The sequence below is a fragment of the Mytilus trossulus genome, chromosome 1 (assembly GCF_036588685.1).
Source record: "Mytilus trossulus isolate FHL-02 chromosome 1, PNRI_Mtr1.1.1.hap1, whole genome shotgun sequence".
NCBI lineage: Eukaryota > Metazoa > Mollusca > Bivalvia > Mytilida > Mytilidae > Mytilus > Mytilus trossulus.
This window is the reverse complement of record NC_086373.1, coordinates 73,871,961-73,893,483: the sequence shown is the minus strand read 5'-3', so window position 1 is coordinate 73,893,483 and position 21,523 is coordinate 73,871,961. Positions and strand designations below refer to the sequence as shown.

Genomic DNA, 21,523 nt, shown 5'->3' with positions numbered 1-21,523 from the left:
AGTAAAATGAACGCCCCACTTAACTCCGAAACATATAAACAAACACAAATAATATAGCTTTATCCGACGGATGTTGAACAAACAAACACACAGCAATACACACAGTTAAACTGATTTAACAGCTATCATCATAATGCTAGCAAGTTAGTGGTTTGTTTTGGTTTGCTTACTTGCTTTGTTTGTGTTAATATGTTTGCTCAAAAATTTTAATTCAGTTGGACACTGATTAATATACCGTTTTGGGTGATTGAAGAAGTAGAATTTACTGCATGCTTGGTTTATTTCTACTGTTACTTAGTCAGTGTGGCTTCTGGATTTGCCCTTGTTTGCAGGTCTGCGAATGTTTGTATTGTATTGTACCATAATTTTTGTTGGTATTTGATAAACTGATTTCACTACTGATCAAGTTAAAGATAGTTGGTACAGTTGGTGTTATTTGGTTAATTTCTGTCTCGTTTTAATTAACCCTGTCAGAAGCAGCTGATTAATTGGGTGCTATACCCTTATTAATTATGCTATAGATTGTATGTTCTCTCCCTGATTCATGTAGAGTAGCATCAAGTTTGATTATTAAGGCTAATTGCTATATTTAGCGTATGACCTGGATCATTTTCTGTCAGTCAACATTTTTCATTCTCATTTCAAGCATTACGACCATAGTTGATACATTGACTTATAAGTACTGAAAACCGTGCATCTGTCAATATTCTTCATGTCAAGGCCTATAATACAAAAAAAGTTGCAAACTAGTACATAATTTTAATCTGTTTCCAATATTTAAACTGATATTATTGAGTTCAGAGAATTTATATATTTCGAGTTCTTGTTTAATATATGGAACTTTTATCAGATATGAAAGGGACTTTCTATACTAGTATTTGCATAATTTTTTTTATACTAGTATATAGATATAGAAAGTCCCTGGATATGATACAGTCATTTCAATCTGGATATAGTAAATTTCCATAAATGCATACTGTGATCTAGATCTATGATATTTTTAAAATGATTTCACAAATGTACTATATAGTATAACGGTCCCAGTTTTAATCTTTTATTTTTCATACATTGTATGTTTCTTGACTCCTGTGTATATTGAGTTTGCATTTTTAAAAACTATACTGTAATGACTCCCAGAATTTTTGCAATAAACGGTACCATGAAGTCCTGATTTAATGATACATAATTTTTACAATTACCTAAGTAGGCTTAAAGAATTTTTCTTCATATATTCTGGGAGAAATATATTCCAATAATATATGTTCATGATTTGTTTATTATATTTCCATTATTTCAATATTGATATTTATCTTATCCAAATAAATATTCGTATGTTTCGTTTTGTAAAAATTACTAGTAAAATATATCGATTTCTTTTCTGTGCACATGTGACCACAGTTTCCATGACGTCATAGACACTGCACAACTGGGTCGTGCTTGGCAACCGATCCTCCATACTGTCTTAAAAAATAGCAACAGATGTGTTTTTGGGATATAATTTGATGCCAGACAGTAATTCTACATTCCATTGACCATGTAAACAACAAATTTGAGGTGAGATCATTGAATGATTAACAAATGAAGACAAAATTGGTCTCCAGGCAAAATCTCAGGGTCATAAACAATCAGGAGGGGGGAAAATGTCGACACGAGTCAAACCCCTGCCAATTCAACCACTCTCGGTTCAAAGAACAAGGTCCATGCTGACCACTGGCGATATGTATTCTCATCAAACAACAATAGATGCAGCCCAACATTTACCACCCCTTACAAGTCAAACTGTAGGGGGTGGTGGTGCCCATAGTGCCCACATAGCGAGTGGGGTGAAGGTGCAGCAGTTATATGAAGACCACAAACATCACTCGCATTCAAAACATCATGGACAGCATACAGGAGATTCATCTAAAGATTCCAATGTTGTAGCACGTCCTAGTTCAAGTGCAGGAAGTATTGGGAGCAAAGGTGGTTCCGCAGCGCGACGTAACACTGCATGGAGTCCAGAATCGGCAATGAAACAGTTTATGCATAAATTGACATCTTTTGAGCATCATGAAATTTTTAATTTTCCGTCTGTCTTTTTCGTGGGACAAAATGCAAAGAAAAGGCAAGGTGTTGTAGGAGGTGCAAACAATAATGGTTATGATGATGATCAAGGCTCCTATATTCATGTGCCACATGATCATATAGCATATCGGTATGAAGTATTAAAAGTAATAGGAAAAGGTAGCTTCGGTCAAGTAGTAAAGGCTTATGATCATAAAGTAGCTCAGCACATTGCTTTAAAAATGGTCCGTAATGAAAAACGCTTTCACCGACAAGCACAAGAAGAAATTAGAATTTTAGAGCACCTTAAAAAGCAAGACAAGGACAATACTATGAACATAGTTCATATGTTAGAACATTTTTCATTCCGTAATCACATTTGTATTACATTTGAATTACTTAGTATGAACTTGTATGAACTCATTAAGAAAAATAAATTCCAGGGATTCAGTTTACAACTAGTTAGAAAGTTTGCTCACTCAATTTTGCAGTGTTTAGATGCATTGTACAAAAATAGAATCATTCATTGTGACCTTAAACCAGAGAACATTCTTTTGAAACAGCAGGGTCGTAGTGGAATTAAAGTAATAGACTTTGGTTCAAGTTGTTATGAACATCAACGTATATACACATACATTCAGTCTAGGTTTTATAGAGCACCCGAAGTGATTCTCGGTGCAAAGTATGGAATGCCTATAGATATGTGGAGTTTAGGATGTATCTTAGCAGAATTGTTAACTGGATATCCAATGTTTCCAGGAGAAGATGAAGGTGATCAATTAGCTTGCATTGTTGAATTGAATGGCATGCCACCCCAAAAGTTATTAGATCAGTCAAAGAGAGCTCGTAATTTTATCAGTTCAAAAGGGTATCCAAGGTACTGTACAGTTACAACATTACCCGATGGCAGCACTGTACTGAATGGTGGACGGTCAAGAAGGGGAAAACCTAGAGGTCCTCCAAATAGTAAAGATCTGGTAACTGCATTGAAAGGATGTGAAGATCCGTTGTTTTCTGATTTTATGAAGAGATGTTTAGATTGGGATCCATCAACCCGAATGACCCCAGGTCAGGCATTACGACATCCGTGGTTGAGAAGAAGGTTGCCAAAACCACCACCAAATGAAATTAGAACCGACTCTGCTTCACGAAGGAAGACATCAACAGCTAATACTGCAAGTGTAATAATTTCAAAAGGTCCACAAAGTGGAAATTCAAGTAGCAAAGGGCGAAACCCAGTAACTTATGATGAAATGTCGGCTCCGATGCCCCCTCGAACAAAACTGCCACAAATAGGATCAACAACGTAGAGATTATCGTTTACAAGTATTGTGATGCAAATTTTGTGAATTGCCGTCCAAAATTTCTTGATCTAGTGTTTTAACAGATCATCATGCACCCTAAATTTATTGCCTGATGTTCAGTAATAAATGATTGTGTGATTCACTTTATATTCTGGAAAGCCAAATTCTGTTCAAGGTTGAAAGTCTTCAAGTATATTATATGCACTAGAATAACTGAACAAGTCTGGAGTATTTATGTCCGTATATATATTCGTGTGTGTGCATGCAAATGATATAGTAACTGAAACTCTTTCTTTTACTTGTTGAGTCTTTGGATAGTGTTGAGAGATGTGCTTCATCAGAAAAATCCAGGAGTTTTTATTCAATATAAGCCTTTCTGTGATCAGCATTGTTATTTTAACATTTTGACTGGAGGCTGTATTTATTTGAAACCATGTGATGTACTGTGAGTGCTACTTTGATAATTAATAATTTATTGTTGAATGTCTTGTCTCAGAATAAGGCTCTTTTTTTTTCTTTTAATATCTCATTTATAAAAATATTTTGGATTATGATGATATGTATTGAGGTGATCAACATGTTTTTGGTGAAAAAGAAAAACCCAGATTATTCTGTATAACTTCCTGAATAAAAGAAATGTTGTTGTCACTACATGCATAGAGAAAATTTAAATAACAAACAAAACAAGTATTGTCATTTTGTAACTAAACACCACTGTCTTAATTGAACCTATTTTGTATTTTTATTTTTTAATATGTTGGTGTAATCATAACTTAGTATTGTCAACCTGACCCAGGAAACTTTGAAATGTGATTTTTTGAAAAGAATTAGCTTAATTTTCCCCAGATATACTTTACTAGGTATTTCCTCAAATGATAACATACAAAATTATAAAAATGCAGTGAAATATTTGGCTTTATTAAACATACCTTGTATACTGTTAGCTTTTGAATAGGATTGAAATGTTTAATTTTGGTTATTCCTTTAAAAAAAAATTAGAAAAGAATCATTGAAGAAATGAGAGGCCAGTCTGGAAGAGTAATTGTTAATAGATCAAAATCATTTTTTTTTTAAAATCCAATAATGATTCACTGTTGCCAAACTACCACTGCTTGTTTATATGTGCCTGTAAATACACAACTGTTTTTCATCAGTAAGGTTAATAATATCCCCCAAAGGCATTACTGTCTATATCATATCCACAAACTGCCTGTCAAAGATATACAGGTCAGGAGTAACAAGACCAGAATTCAGACATATTGATCTAGGTACTGAGGTTAGAAATCAATATCTGTGCATATTTGAACTAAGTAGGGAAGTATTAATTAAACATACATTTTCATTTGACCAACAAGTAACCTCCATTCCTATTCAATATGTATTTGTGACTTAGTGTTTAGAGCAAAGCCATTCCGTATGAACAGTAATTAAAGGGGGAGGGGGGTAAAAAAAAATAAACATTTCATTATACTAAAGCCGGTCAATCTTTTTTAAATACAACAAAAAAATATATCAAAATTTTGAAAATGAAACATTTTGTAATAAGTTTGTGTATTGCCGAATTGGGATGTGCTTAATACAGCTGTTTTTATTGAGGAAAATCCTTCTTTATTTATTTATTTGTATTATTTTTATCTTTCACAGATATTGTTTTGTTTTTAAAAACAGTCTGCACCAAAAACTTTTTCAACTGCTAGTCCGATGACCAATATTCTGACATTTTTCTTATTGGGCCAAACAAAATTTTGCAAAAACTTACTAGTCCGAATGAAATTTTACTAGTCTGGGGCATCGGACTAGTGGCTAACTGTGCAGACTGTAAAAAGAGATTTTTTTAATTTAACAAATATTATGTTACTTTATATATTATTCTTTTTGGAAAGCATGGATATGCTTTTTATATAGGGTACTTTTTCTTGGGTACATTTCATACATACATTTTGAGATGTAAATATACTCAGGTAAAGCTTTTCATAAATGCACATCCCTTTCAAAATCTCACATATCATTCTAACTTTTTTTCTAAATAAACACACTGTCAGAAACTGAGATTTAATCCCATAGTTTAAAGACATGAACTATTGAAGAAATAAAACAATTGAGTACAATTTTAATCATTTTTGAAATTTGGTTGATATGGACATAATATATATTTATAGGTTGTGTGTTGTTGTGTTGTTCTACTTCTCACTGCCATGTTTTTATCTTGAGATATAAATAGAAGTGTGTACTATCGCGTGTTTTAAGTTGCTATTGCATTTACATATATACCATGTATACTATACCAGTTCACAATTTTAGCAATGACTTTTGGATGTCCTTGAAAGTACTTAGTAGCTTAATATTTGAGGTAAATAATTAATGCATCCCCAGAATTTCATAAACATTTTGTTCATGTTTTGGTAACTCTTTCATAAAATAGATTGAGAAAACATCAAATAATTTGACATAAAAAAATGTAACTGGTGTACATTTGCATACTTTATTATGCAATCACAAAGCATTCAGTATACTTAAAATATTATAGCCTAATTACTTTTATTAATAAGCATATAGATGCAATGAATACAGTCATACAAATTGTATTGAGTCAACCATATTTAAACTTGATATTTCTATAGAAGAGTTAAAAGGACATGATTTCAAACTATATTTCTATTACTTTTTTATGCTACACTGGCTATATGATTTCAAACTTTTTGCCATTGATATGGTGAGGAAGTAGAATTATGGTCATTGATTTTTCTGACCTGTATCAGATTAATTGAACATATATTCTCTGGGTTCTGTCTTTATCATGAGAGAAGTAGTTTTGGATGTAATTAATTCCTTGGGATATTTCACAGTCAAATAGTTGATTACATGTCTTGTGGGTGGGCATGTCTGTTATATCAATAAATAATGCTTAATGGCAAAGTAATATACTCTGGGTCAATAAAAACATATTGCTACTGTCATGACTGTTAGGTAAGTTTGTGGAGGTTAATTATTCACTTGCTTTATTGAAGTGCAGTGGAATTATACTTAGTCTTTGGTCTGTGATAATGACTGTCTTTGATTAATCAGTATTGATATAAAAATCATTCATAACATTATTTTATTATGATCAGACAAGTTTGTGTTGCAGGTATAATTGTCCACCGTTTCTTGCAACAAACATTTTCAATAAAAATGGATGAAAAGGAAAAGGGCTGGGTAAACTGTCCCCCACAAGATCACTACCAAAGGTCAAGGTCAATTGACATTTTGTTGCAATGAGTTGTGCTTTGCTTTTCAACACTGTTTGCATTTTAAACAAAATTCATTGGAATTTCTTTAGTGGTTCAATACATTCAACAACTGGGTCCAGATGTTTTACACATAAAGTACAAATGTGTTTGGTGAAAAGGTTCCTGGAAGTATGACAGCAGATTTAAAATATACTAGTCCATCAGTATTATAAATAATGTTCATTGCTATAAATTCTTGTCATACATGTGCATGAGGGATGATGTGTGTAGTGTAATGCTTCTTTGATTTGTACTGTAAATTTAACTTTAAACCTGTTAATAAAAAAATATTGTAAAACGATCATGATGTATGGGGAAAAGGGTGGTTATAATATATTACTCAATGTATTAGAAAAGAGAAATATCACAATTTTTATTTTTATCATTTTTTTAATATAAACAGTACATTAGAATTATTTCAAAATTCTTTTTAACCAAAACAGTTTTAATCTGGTTATATTAGAAATGACAGTGTTTAAGCAATTGTCTTGTTATTTTACTTTAAAATATTTTTGTATTGTTCTTTTAGTGTCATTCTCTGCATTTTTATTAGAACTGTTAGAATGTATTTTTTTTAATTCACATTTCTTTTTTATATCACAGAACCTTTTAACTATGTGTAATTTTATCCTGTTCAGTTTTGGGTGAAAGCTTCAATGAGACTTTTATATCTAGTCAATGCTGAGAAGTTCCAGTTCTGTGGTTGTTCTATTCAAAGTTAAACTTAAGGAGCTTTTATCATGTTTATTGGTAAGGGTGGTTAACACACTATTCTTAATTTATATTATGTAACTTACATGTAATGCAGAGAATGGCACATGGTGTAAGAGTATTGGTTGTGAGTGCATACATGTATGAATGTGAATTGTTTTATATGTTATTTGTGTTTTTTTAAGTCGTTATTTTATATTTTACCAATATTTTTAAACATATTTTTTATTTGTATATATACAAATTTTGTTTAAAAGAAAAATCAGGATTTATAAATATTGTAAATAGCTCTGTTGCAATCTTTCTTATATTGTTCAATTGAAGTGTGATGTTTACTTGTTTGAAACTAGACTGTCAAATCCTTACACATTTTTGTTTTTTAAAAACGACAAAAATCCTGCAGATTTTTAACTTGATGAAACTCATTTTTGTAACAGTGACTCTGTATCTTTATATTAACAGAAGTGTAATGAAGTCAAAAATATGTATATTAAAATGACACAACATATAATTATCTTCTTTTTATAGGAGCCAAACTAATAATGGTATAGCCTTAAAAATATATACTGTAAATTCAGAAATTATTGAGATGTTTTTATTATTGCGAAAAATTGGACAGGGTTATCATCGCAATGATTAAAACTCGCATATTGACATTTTTATATGAATCAAAAAGGATTCTTCTGAATATCACAAAAATTTAAATTGCATTTTAGTCTAAAATGACAAAATCGCAATAATAAATGCATACAATAATTTCTGAATTTACAGTATTCAGTGTTAATACGAAACCATATTTGCAATTACTTGGCTTCTATAATCTATTGTCCATCTTAATAATCTGTTTATAACTGAGCTAATGATTATTAGGTTTAAATTGAGAATGGAAGTGGGAAATGTGTCAAAGAAGCAATAACCAGACTAAAGCAGGAAACAGTTGCTTCAACACAGTGAGAAAATCTTGTATCTGGAGGCAGTTTCAGCTAGCCCCTAAACAAAAATGTGTACTAGGTATAGGAAGATATGGTGTGATTGCCAATGAGACAACTCTCCATCCAAATAACAATTTTAAAAAAGTAAACCATTATAGGTCAATGTACGGCCTTCAACTAGTTCAGTGACAAAACATAAAAGAACCAAAATTAAAAAGCATACAAGATTAACAAAGGCCATAGGCTCTTGACTGGGGACTGGTGCAAAAATGTGGCAGGTTTGTAGATATAAAATACTGTATGAGTGCCAATGAGACATCTCTCCATCTAAGTCCCAATTTGTAAAAGTAAACCATTATATGACTAAGGTCAAAGTATGGTCTTCAACAGGGAGCTATAAACTAAAGGGCCCCAAAAATGACTTGAGGAAAACCATTCAAACAGGAAAACCAACTGTCTTATCTGTATAAGAAACAAGAAACACTTATGAACCACATCATTAAGTGACAACTACTGAACATCAGATTCCTTAATATGTTTTGTGAGATCTCAATCCTCATTGAGCTCCAATACCTCTAGCACATGTAGATTAAACTAACACAAAACAATATGCACAGTTAAACTCAGTTCAAAAAATAGTATATTGAGTGGTAAAACTTGCCATGGGTGCTGTCATTAGCAATGATTAGCTTTGAAAACAATTGCATATAAAACCAGATATAGAAAATCTTTCTGAAGCAGATTGTCACCAAAATTGGTAGAATTCTTGTCTTTACCTTTTTTCCAATTTTGCCTTTTAAAATAGAGAAAGAGAAAATTTGCATAACAAAATCTTCAAACTATATCATCATGATGACAGATCTCTTTATAGAAGTTATTGTTCTTTCAAAGTGATTGTTACCGTTTTTTATACAATTTAGTGGAATGGAAAAAGAAAAAATGATCAGCAAGACTAGATCCTCAAATAGGCCTTATAACATCAATTAACACCCAATATGTTGCATTTTTATCTGGAATATTGTAAACTATAACAGATACAGATAAACTTTATTGACAGTCGAATTCCTCTTGGGAGTTCTTGCTTTAAAATGGTCATATTTACCTGTTTTTGTATGTTTGGCAAACACCTGTAGATTTAGAAAAACTACTTGGAGCCAAAATGTCAAGCAAGACTAAATCAACGAAAATCAATGTCATAAATTGCCAGTAACTCCTCACAGAATTATTATTTTTATCTCACCTTGATTGAGTCAAAAAGCAAGACCTTGATATACATGTACCGTTGCCCGCTGTTGCTTCAACAATTTATTAGTTTGTGATCCGGTCATTTTAAGAAAAAACATGAATGTTCGAATGGTAAACCAACGATACTTGGTAGGCAGTTGTTTAACCATTATGCATGTACACATCTCATTCCCATAGTCGTGATCATTCACGTTGACACTTTTGTAAGTTTCACATGCTTGTTTAAAGGTCAATTTAAGGCAAACTTCTTAGATAAGTCAATGATATTTAGTAAGCCGTTTCATGATCTTGTATTTCAAAAATTAACTGGCTTTAATCCGGTTTGAATGAGTCATTTGCTTTTGCATAATTAACATATATGTTTTCATTGGAAATGGGTAATGTGTCAAAGAAGCAACAACCCGACCAAAGCAGAGAACAGTGTCAGTTGAAGGACATTCAATTTATATTGTAGAGCAGCCATTTTTAAAGATGACATTAATGCAAGTGTGCAAAGCAGGCTCTGTAGGACTTCTGGGGATTTTTTTGTTTGAATGTACATTGTATATACATGTTTATAGTGTAAATAAGTTGGGCCTTTTCAAACATATTTTAGCTTATCTGATCCAAAACGTCACTTAATATGTGAACTTTAACAAAAACTTCATCAGAAACAAACTCGCAGCAAGAATGTTCTGCATGTTGGTATCTACTTATTGTGCATAAAATCGAAACTGAAAAACAAACTTTAAAGAGTTGTTACCCATCTAAAAAATACAATAGTTTATCTTGTATACTTTAACAAATGAACATGACCTAGTGAATTGTTTGCCATTTCTTTGCGTTTTTGCATTTTCTGCTATGTATGTCAGTCAAGCCATGAGCCTGTAGTAAATCCAGTGGTTGTTTGCTTTCCGCCATCCGTAGGATTACCATGTCTTCTAGTATGTGATGAGGTTTTTCTTTGATAAACAGCGTTCGATGGCCTCATGTTTTTCCTTGACCTCACTCCATGTATTCATGGTCACCTCCTTGGCCTTCTTCGATTCACCCACTGAACTCAGGTTGAATAGAGTTATAAAATCAGTTCACATAGATCAAGATGAGCGAGGGCAGCAAACAAGCTAAAAATGGTTATGCAATATCTATATAAAGAAAATGAGCTGAGCGTGTGATTTTATTTTAGGTTTTCATTGTTCACCACACACGCATTTATATATTATTATCTTCAGTATTGTCAGAAGCTCTCTAGTATATATTCACTGCGAAGATTGATACTTACTCTAGTTGTCTTATTACAAAAAAAAACCAATTAATTCTTTTATAAAGAATTAAAGTACTCAACATTGACAACATGTTTCTGCACTGAACGTTACATTAATATTCAACTTAAAACAATGACCTTTCGACAAATAGTGAAGATCAAGATTATTAAATACACGTATGCATGCATAGAACGAACTAAACAGCATAAAAATATGTTCAATTTCATTAGGCTGGCCATGTTCATGTACTTTTCATGGAAACTACGAAATTTTTATTTTTATTTTAATATTTTCTTCATGTTTGATAAAAGATTATATATATAAAAAAAGTCTATTGGCAAAGATTTGACAGCTAGCCAGTGTTTTCAAAAGACAATACGTTTAAATTGATATGGCCTTCGGAAAGTATTTATTTGTAATGTTTGGTTTTAGAAACACTATCCAAGCATATTGTATAGAAAATAAGATTAGAATTAGTACAATATTAAATATTTATAAAAACAATGCATATGGGTTTATCCTGTGCGATTGAAAATAATCTTTTTAAGTAGTTTTTGTCGAGGCTGCGAATTTTGTCGAAGAAACTCGACATAGGGATAGTGACCGACAGCGGCGTTAACTAACTTCTTTAAAGCTTTATATTTTAAAAAGTGGAAGACCTGGTTGCTTCATACTTTATATATAGATGACTTATGTTACGAAGTTTCTGTCTTTTACATGTTCTTTGTCCTTGACCTGATTTTCATGGTTTAGTGACTACTTGGAAAAAGTTAAGACTTTTTGTTTGTAATACTAATTTCTCTTTTACTACTAGTATGTGTAATAGGATAACTATATTTGATATGTGGGTACATTGCAAGGTCTTCGTGTCCGTAAGACAGTTTATACTAGACATCGACCTCATCAGTTCATGGATGAGTGAATAAGGTTACGTTTAAGTCGTTTTGGTGGTCAAGTTCATATTTTAGATACCACAATAGATCTAGAGTATATTTGGTGAACGGAACGATTGTAAATTGTACATGCCAACTGACAGGTTACATCTGATCTTGGCCTCATTTTCATGGTTCAGTGGTCTAAGTCATTTTCATTTTTTTAAAGCTATTCCTAATACGACCCCGGTAATTATAATGTCATTTAGATCAAACCTGCTGTACTAAAATGAGAAATATATGAAAACGGTATCACTGGAGCATCTTTGAAAATGTCATTTCACAAATGTTTAAGAGACGAACATTTGATATTCTTGAGTTGGGGAATCCGGAGATGTTTTTTTCGGACTTGCATTATACGAATGCTTATTTATTCGCGTTTCCACATTTTTTGTGTGACTTTTGTACAAGCATTTTGTGTTGCAGAATATTCATTTCAATCCTGTCTTATGCAGGGTTATTTATTTCCAGCTCTTACTTGACCATGGTGTTTATTTAAAAAAACAAACCTGTCTGTATATCCATACGGTATATATTAACTGATATTATTTAATACGCAATTATTTTAAAAATGAGACAAATCCCATAAACATATATTTTTTTAATTTCTATACACTAATATAAAAAAGATCTTTGAAATTGAAATTCTCTGATTTTTTAAGTAGACCTTTTGGGTAATAATTGTAAAATCCGATGTTTGCAGTTCTACCGTTATATAGAGAACATTTGGCTTGGAAATTTTCATCCGGAGTTAAGTAATACTCAATCAGTATTCCGGACGCTATCGATTTAAACCACTCAATGGCTTTTTCTTGGTTAGTAATAACCAACTTTATCTTTTTATATGCAATCCCTGTAGCATCATTGGCTTAAACGCTGAACATGTCATTGTGTTGCTGTTTAATTTATTCTGAAGTACTTGCCACTGGCTATGGTAGACCAAGGAGAGGGAACAGAGGACGTGAGCCTCACCCCTTTGATCGTCTAAATTTATTACGATATAGAATTTTTTAGAATGAAATTATTTCAAAATGTTTTTCGACTCGCTCCGCTCGGAAGTATACAAGAAAACCACAATAATAAATGTATGCAGGGCGTGTCAGTAGTGTTTTAGTTGGAAATAGATATTTCGTGTTTTATTCATTTTGATATGGAAAAACTGAATTCGGGTAGTAACCATTTTCGATCTTTGACATTTTCAACCAGTTTAAATGTTCAATTATTGGTGAAAAAACTAGCTCCTTAACAAATTTTCCATATCTGCAAACTATGATCTTTTAAATTTTGATATATTTCGTAATTATATTGCTCAATTTCAATATTGATTTGTAAATGAAATAATCTAAAGGTAAGAAATAATTAATTGAAAGTCTATACAGTAATATTCAAACTGTCATCGTCATACTTAAAGTATTGTCAGGTACTTTAAAGACTTTTAAACTTTTTGTGTATATATAACTATATTTACTTTGTTACCAATAACGCCGATTGTTCTTGTCAAAACAATTCTACTTTTTAAATTCGAATTTAAGATTTAAATACATACAAACACGAACGCTTTGATTGGATAATGTACTTGTCGACATCGGCAAAATAAGACTCTCGGTGGGGGTTGTCCTCGATCAATTAATGGTAGTGGTGAGTAGAGGAGACGCCTGGTATTCTTTCCTTCGACCTATAGTACTTATAGACTCACCTTATAGATTTTTTCATACGGTTACAAAATATTTTTTGTCTACAAAATTGTATCTGAAAATGAATTTCCATTTTTGTCGAGCCTGCGACTTTTGTTGCAGAATGTTCGGCATAGGGATAGTGATCCGGCGGCGGCAGCGTTAGACCTGGATGCTTCATACTTTGTATATAGATGCCTCATGTTACGAAGTTTTCGTCAGTCACATGTCCAATGTCCTTGAACTCATTTTCATGGTTCAGTGACTACTTGAAAATAAGGTTAAGATGTTTTGTAAGGTTAAATTCTCTCTTGTAATAAGTGAAAGGATAACTATATTTGGTATGTAAGTACCTTGCAAGGTCCTCGTATCCGTCAGACAGTTTTCAACTGACCTCGACCTCATTTCATGGATCAGTGAACACGGTTAAGTTTTGGTGGTCAAGTCCATAATTCAGATACTATGAGCAATAAGTCTATTATATTTGGTGTATAGAAGGACTGTAAGATGTCCATATCCAACTGGCAAGGTGTCATCTGACCTTGATCTCATTTTCATGGTTCAGTGGTTATTGTTAAGTTTTTGTGTTTGGTCTGTTATTCTTATACAGTATGCAATAGGTCTACTATATTTGTTGTATGGAAGAATTGTTAGCCGTACATGGCTGGCTGGCATGGTTCATCGGACCTTGACCTCATTTTCATGGTTTATTGGCCAATGTTTACTTTTATTTGTCATGGTTAAATTTATGTGACAGTTGTAATAAAGCTTTATATGCAGAACTATCAACATAATATCAATGATAAATAAAGAAGACGAAACATTTCAGGGTGTGCACTCTTGTTAAAGTGATGGTATACATGATGTCACATTAACATGATGAGTATAATATATTTGGTTGGGAATTTATATACCAGTGACGGACCGCCTGGGGATATTGGGGTGGCGGTTGACGGCATGATTGTTAAAGCACAAATTCGTCTAACATATTTATCGCCTTGCTTTTGTATATCTACTGTATTCTGGAATTAAGCACCCTTTCAGGAAATTGCGCTCTTGGTTAATTAAAAAATTATACAACTATTTCTATTTTTGTCCGGAAATTCGTTTTGGTTGTGTAAATTGATGTCGTTTTAGTCAATTTCTGTATGTTTGACATTGATATAAATTCATAATTCAAATCAGAAATATCTTAAACGGATCAATTATATGTTGATTGGAGATCAGTACACATTATGATCTGTCATGCCTGACTAAATGGGAAACATTACTAGATATTATTGACTGTATTATAATTGTCAAATCTTATCAGTTGACCTACAATGTTTTAGGGGGGGGGGGGGGCATCATGTGTAAGAAATTTGAAACACTTTTATGAAGACTCAAGTTGAATTTTCCTACTGGTAAAATTGTCGGACTGCCATAATGTTATCCTGATTGCGCCAACAAAGAACAAATATACAGATCTAATAGTGTTTGGAAACATCAGCCCAACAATGTTAGATCTGTAAATTTGCTTTCAAATACTAGTATTGTTGGGCTAATGTTAGTTCTGTAAATTTGCTTTCGTAAATTTTTTGCTATTCCCTTTCCGGGGTTCGAACTCATGCTTCTGAGATATCGTGACATCAAATCGCCTTGCACTGTATCCGATACGCTAGACCACTCGGCTACCTAGGCTTCTCATATAGTAAAGCGTTCGGTGGCTGGGTGTTACCATTCCTCGTCAGTTTTAATCTAGCGTCGTAATACAGAACATGATATATAAGGCATAAAGATGGAATTGTTACAGATCAGCTGAATTATCTATTGTTAGGGATTCTACAAATTAATGCAAGGTACAGTCACAGAAATAATTATATTTATAAGTACGTCTAAACCAGTGACAACTCTACAACAGAATTATCCATCGAATCACCAGCAGTGATGGTGATACAAGGCTGACAATACGTCCTGTATATATAATTCGTCAACATCAACCCAACAATGTTAGATCCAAATATATATATATTCTCTGCGGCTTCTCCTATAATCCGGTATTAATCAGGTGGATGAGATATAGCACTAAAAATGTACATGCTCGCTGAAATGTCTCGACAACTTTACTGATCATTGAGTTGATGTTGAAAGTCTTAAAAGTAAATGTTATCCAACACGTTTTAAGATACATGACAATGGGGTCAAGGTCAGATACATCCTGCCAGACAGACATGTACATCTTATATGTATTCCACTACAGTTGACCTATTGATTATGGTAATCGAAAAATAGACCAAAACTCAAAAAGCTTACAATTGACCAATGAACCATTGACATGAGGTCAAGGTCAGATTTAACCGGATGACAGACATACATACCTAACAATCATTTCATACACCACTGGAATATTGTTGATCTAATATCAAAGTACATATATTTATAATACAAACCGATAAAAAAAACTTAAAATTGACCAATCAACCATGAAAATAATTAGAAGGTCAGATCATATTTGCCAGACAGACATATATCTTATAAACATTTTACACACGAAATATAGCTGACCTACTGATTATAGTTTTCGAAAAAAATGAGGCAAAACACAAAAAAATAACATTTACCAATGCACTTTTATAATGATGTCAAGGTTAGTTTATACCTGTGAACCATGAAAGTAAGTTCAAGGTCAGATGAAATTTGCCATTTACTAGTATGTGCCCCTTACAACGTAGTTGACCTACAGTGACTGCTTTTAGTATTTGAGAAACACACCTATTCACGTTACTTTAACCTTGATTACTGATCAAATGAGGTCGAGGTCAACCTTGTTCTGAGGGTGGAGCAATAGGGGGTCCGTTAACATGTTGAAAACACCTCGATTTTGGCCAAAACAGTTAACAAGAAATGCAAAAATGCTGAAAACAGTTAACAACTTTAATTGATCTCAGATAACAGTTAACAACACCTTGAAAAGGGTCAAAACAGGTTAACACAAAAAGGTATTCCCCCCTCATATCTGACGAACATGTACACATACATACACATACAGTTACTGCACAATGGAAATAAGGTCAAGGATGATGGACAAATGACAGAAGAAAACAAGTTCGTAATGTCAGGTATCAGCAAACAAGTATCTAGGTCTACTACCATTTGAAATATAAAGCTTTAGGCAAAAAGGTTACTACGACGCCTATTGTACGTACTTTAACAACGTCTAACTTAATTATTGCCATAAAAAGAACATAGAACCAGATGCTCCGCAGGGCGTAGCTTTATACGACCGCAGAGGTTGAACCCTGAACGGTTGGGGCAAGTATGGACACAACATTCAAGCTGGATTCCGCTCTAAATTTGGATTGTGATTAAATAGTTGACACAGCATAGGTTTCTGACACAGAATGAATGTATTCAAATGAACTTAAAATTTTTGTTTTCTCTTAGAGCAATTCACTATGCTGTTGAATATTAATCCTCTCAAAAAAATGTTTGAAGAAATTTTCTTTTTATTTATGAAATTTCAAAGGAAAAAAATTGAACCCAATTTTTTAATCACATCCCCCTTTCCCTTATTCCAAAACTAATTTCAATTAAAATATTCTAATGGAGTTTGCAACAATTACTACTCATTTAAATACATCATAAAATATTAAGATGTAAAAAAACTCCTTGTTATCACTGAATGGTAAAGATTATTTAAATTTATCAGTTGGTAGTAAAAAGTGAATATACATTGAATATTGTATATAACAAAGATTTAAGTTGATTCTGGACAAAGAAAGATAACTCCAATTAAAAAAAATTCTTGCAGATATTTCTTGCTTACTATACTGGACAAAGAAAGATAACTCTTAATTAAAAAAAATTTGCTATTTCACAATATTGTGAAATTAGATATTTCTTGCCATTGCACAATACTGTGCAATTGAAAAGACTTGCTATTGCACAATACTTAATATAATAATTTTAGATCCTGATTTGGACCAACTTGAAAACTGGGCCCATAATCAAAAATCTAAGTACATGTTTAGATTCAGCATATTAAAGAGGCCCAAGAATTTAATTTTTGTTAAAATCAAACTTAGTTTAATTTGGACCCTTTGCATTTTAATTTAGACCAATTTTAAAACTGGACCAAAAATTAAGAATCTACATACACAGTTAGATTTGGCATATCAAAGAACCCCAATTATTCAATTTTTGATGAAATCAAACAATGTTTAAATTTTGGACCTCGATTTGGGCCAACTTGAAAACTGGGCCAATAATCAAAAATCTAAGTACATTTTTAGATTCAGCATACCAAAGAATCCCAAGGTTTCAATTTTTGTTAAAATCAAACTAAGTTTAATTTTGGACCCTTTGGACCTTAATGTAGACCAATTTGAAAACGGGACCAAAAATTAAGAATCTACATACACAGTTAGATTCGGCATATTAAAGAACCCCAATTATTCAATTTTGATGAAATCAAACAAAGTTTAATTTTGGACCCTTTGGGCCCCTTTTTCCTTAACTGTTGGGACCAACACTCCCAAAATCAATACCAACCTTCCTTTTATAGTCATAAACCTTGTGTTTAAATTTCATAGATTTCTATTTACTTATACTAACGCTATGGTGCAAAAACCAAGAAAAATGCTTATTTGGGTCCCTTTTTGGCCCCTAATTCCTAAACTGTTGGGATCGAAACTCCCAAAATCAATACCAACCTTCCTTTTGTGGTCATAAACATTGTGTTTAAATTTCTTTGATTTCTATTTACTTTAACTAAAGTTAGAGTGCGAAAACCAAGAATAATGCTTATTTGGGCCCTTTTTGGGCCCCTAATTCATAAACTGTTGAAACCAAAACTCCCAAAATCAATCCCGACCTTTCTTTTGTGGTCATAAACCTTGTGTCACAATTTCATAGATTTCTATTAACTTAAACTAAAGTTATAGTGCGAAAACCAAGAAAATGCTTATTTGGGCCCTTTTTGGCCCCTAATTCCTAAAATGTTGGGACCAAAACTCCCAAAATCAATACCAGCCTTCCTTTTATGGTCATAAACCTTGTGTTAAAATTTCATAGATTTCTATTCACTTTTACTAAAGTTAGAGTGCGAAAACTAAAAGTATTCGGACGACGACGACGCCAACGTGATAGCAATATACGACGAAAATTTTTTTCAAAATTTGCGGTCGTATAAAAATACAGGAAATAACATTAAGATGTGTACAGTATAATTGCAATGTAAAATACCATATAATAATCTTAAATATCTATCTTACATATTGGATATTGACGGATCAGATATCAGAATAATGTATGTGGAAACTTAACATAACGAATGACTTTAGCACCATCTGTTTTATCAGATTTGTTTGTGTTGATTTTGTAGATATACTAATTTACTTCAAATTTTAAGGCAATAAGGAACAGAGACAATCTCTGGAATATACTGTCCAAGTTTTCTGGAATTATCTTTATGAAGGAATCAAAACTACTGTATCAGTTCAAAATCCTCACATTTGTTTTTTTGGAATGGTAAAACACGCACTTGTATTGCATGTTTAAAATGTTCGTAACTTTATTTTCAGAAGTTTCTGAAAACATTATCAACAGTATAACTTCTTACAAATAATCGTAAATAATGCTTTTAGCTTGATGTTTCTGTGTTCCATATGTATTTGCTATGTATGATTTATGTGTCTTGTATGCCCTAAGTGCATTTAGGATATTATAAATGCGCTCATTGGCCTAGCTGAGTAAAGATTCGTCTTAATTCCATTCAATTGATCAATTTAATAACACTTATCGTTAACTTGGTGATAATTTTGCTCAAGATACTCAAGATTTTTCTTATCATACTGCGCAAAATTTACCCAGGGGAAATTTACTTAAATCAATGTAGTATTTCCTTTTCCGGATAGAAATTGACATTTCACTTTCAAACGGGCAAATTCTTGATAAAAGAGAAAAAATTTCGTTCTCTATTGTTATTTTCCCTTTTTGGGCGATGTATCATTTTAATGGGGTGTGTCGTGATTTCGCAGGTTTGTCCCTACTGTAAAATCTTCACTATGCCTTCGGAATAAACAAATTATAAGTTGTTATAGAACGAATTGATACCTATCTAGTATAATTCCAACTCGTTCGCTATGCTCGTGTCTGTAGAATTAGATTTCAATGAGAGTAATCGATGTAATACTGTTAAATCATTAGTTAGAGTTTTCGTCCCCATAAAGACGGGATATCATATATTTACGGAACATTTGATGATAATGGGTACAGAAAGCCTTGCCCTGACCATGCAGTATCTCAATTCTCGACCGTTACGATAGTGCTTAAGTTTTGTTTTTACATTTTGCAAGAAAGACTACGGTGGCTTGTAGGTCACATATCGTGTTGACTTAACCTAACAATAAAAAATTACATGAAAGCATACAAGTATTGTTTTGTTTGTTTGTCTGTTATTCCACTGAAAAAGGAGAAAGTCCACTGTTCTGGACCAGAACAGTGGGTGTTCTGGACTGAGCCTTCAATAAAATATCAGAGTTCCACACCCTTCGAAGATGCTACTGTAATACCATAAATGTATCCATACACCGATTTACATGATTGTAGGTCACTTCGTATCCAAAATTTGACCTTGACTGTTAAGCTTGATACACAGAAAAGAAACAAAAATATAGGTCATGATTAAATTTTCATGAAATACTACTAAAGACCTTTGATGCATCCATATGACATATTCTATAATTGAAGGTCATTACTTAATAAGAAATATGATTATGAAACAAGACAACCATGACATGATTGCAGTCGTTTACTCTCTGTCTGCTCTGTAATTTCAGGGTAGTAGATTTTTGCTTATCATGATGCATAGTAATGTAATAGATCATCCTTGCTATTTGTGTCAGTTATGCAACTAAGTTACTCAAAGTCAAATTGCCATTCAGGTGTAGAAAATATTGACGTTTTCTTGGGTCATATGAGCTAAAAAGTAGCAGAACGTGTCAAAGATGAAGACCTACATCATATAAATGTGTCATTGAAAATTTATCTGTTGTGTGTTACTTCATCATATGTAATCAAGTCTGCACTTATAATATTTAGTATTTGTAAGCAAAATATATTTAACTGGACCAAGCACTTAAATTATGCCCAGGAAAAGCTGTCACCTCCATCTATTTATTCTCCAATTACTTATACAATTGGATTACTCATATCTATTGGTAAGCACACAAAGCACATGAGCAGATTTGATTTAAATTAAGTGCACAAAATGCTAAATACAAATGTCCTTGTCCCCATACTTGCCAACTTTCATGATCTAGGCATGTACTGCACGATTTGGCCCTTGTCACGATTGTAGTCCCTAGTCAAGAACCTGGTCAATAATTGTAATGACTTATAAGTTCAGATCCTACAGCCATGCTTCACTTCCTTAAACCTGAAATTGCTTTATTTTACTCTGTGTTTAGACGACTTTGTCCAGAATTGAAATTTAAAACTCCAAACTTTAAATGAAAACTGTAAGATCCCAAAAATGTTCATCAAAGCAGAAAATAGAAAGCATTATTAGAACTTTGTAAGTGACGTGAAGACACAAGTTGGCATTTCAATCAAATTCTATCTCAAGTGAAGGGAAGAAAAATATTTTACTGGACGATAGAATTACTTAAAAGACTTCAGAATATTTCGTGATCAACGGAAAAACTTTTCTGTTTTCTGGATTGTACAATTCAGTGCTTTTATTTCCAAAAAATGTAATAACACGCCTCCTTCCCCCTTTTAAAGTGTTTAATACAATATATAATTTAGTGTTGTTGTTAGATATTTGGTAGTCAATGTTAAATGTGTTCCGATCTTGCCTACCCTTAAATCAAAATAAGAGATTAGAGATTAAAATTATCATGTAAAATTTTCTATACACATATAGAAGGTAAAGTTAATTTGATAACAAAAAAAATTATCGAAACATAAATAGAACTTGCATCCTTAATACTATAAAATAGGATATTTCATCCATTACAGCATGTCTGTTGTTGCTTATCATATCAAATCAGTACATCAAAATGGCCATTATTTACCCGTCTATATCTCCTTTCCAATAATAATTACAGATACTAACCCAACTATTAATATCAAGACTCATTGAAGAAAATTGATCTCCAGTTCTGGGTAATAAAAACAAGTCAATACA

General features: G+C 32.4%; 1 protein-coding gene across 1 annotated transcript; it reads left to right on the top strand.

Moving 5' to 3' along the window:
- The first annotated feature begins 1,391 nt into the window (after nt 1–1,391).
- On the top strand, nt 1,392–4,059 carry LOC134684749 (dual specificity tyrosine-phosphorylation-regulated kinase 2-like). Its single transcript, XM_063544059.1, has one exon. The coding sequence runs from the start codon at nt 1,641–1,643 to the stop codon at nt 3,351–3,353; it is 1,713 nt and encodes a 570-aa protein (XP_063400129.1). The 5' UTR covers nt 1,392–1,640; the 3' UTR covers nt 3,354–4,059.
- The last annotated feature ends 17,464 nt before the right edge of the window (nt 4,060–21,523 follow it).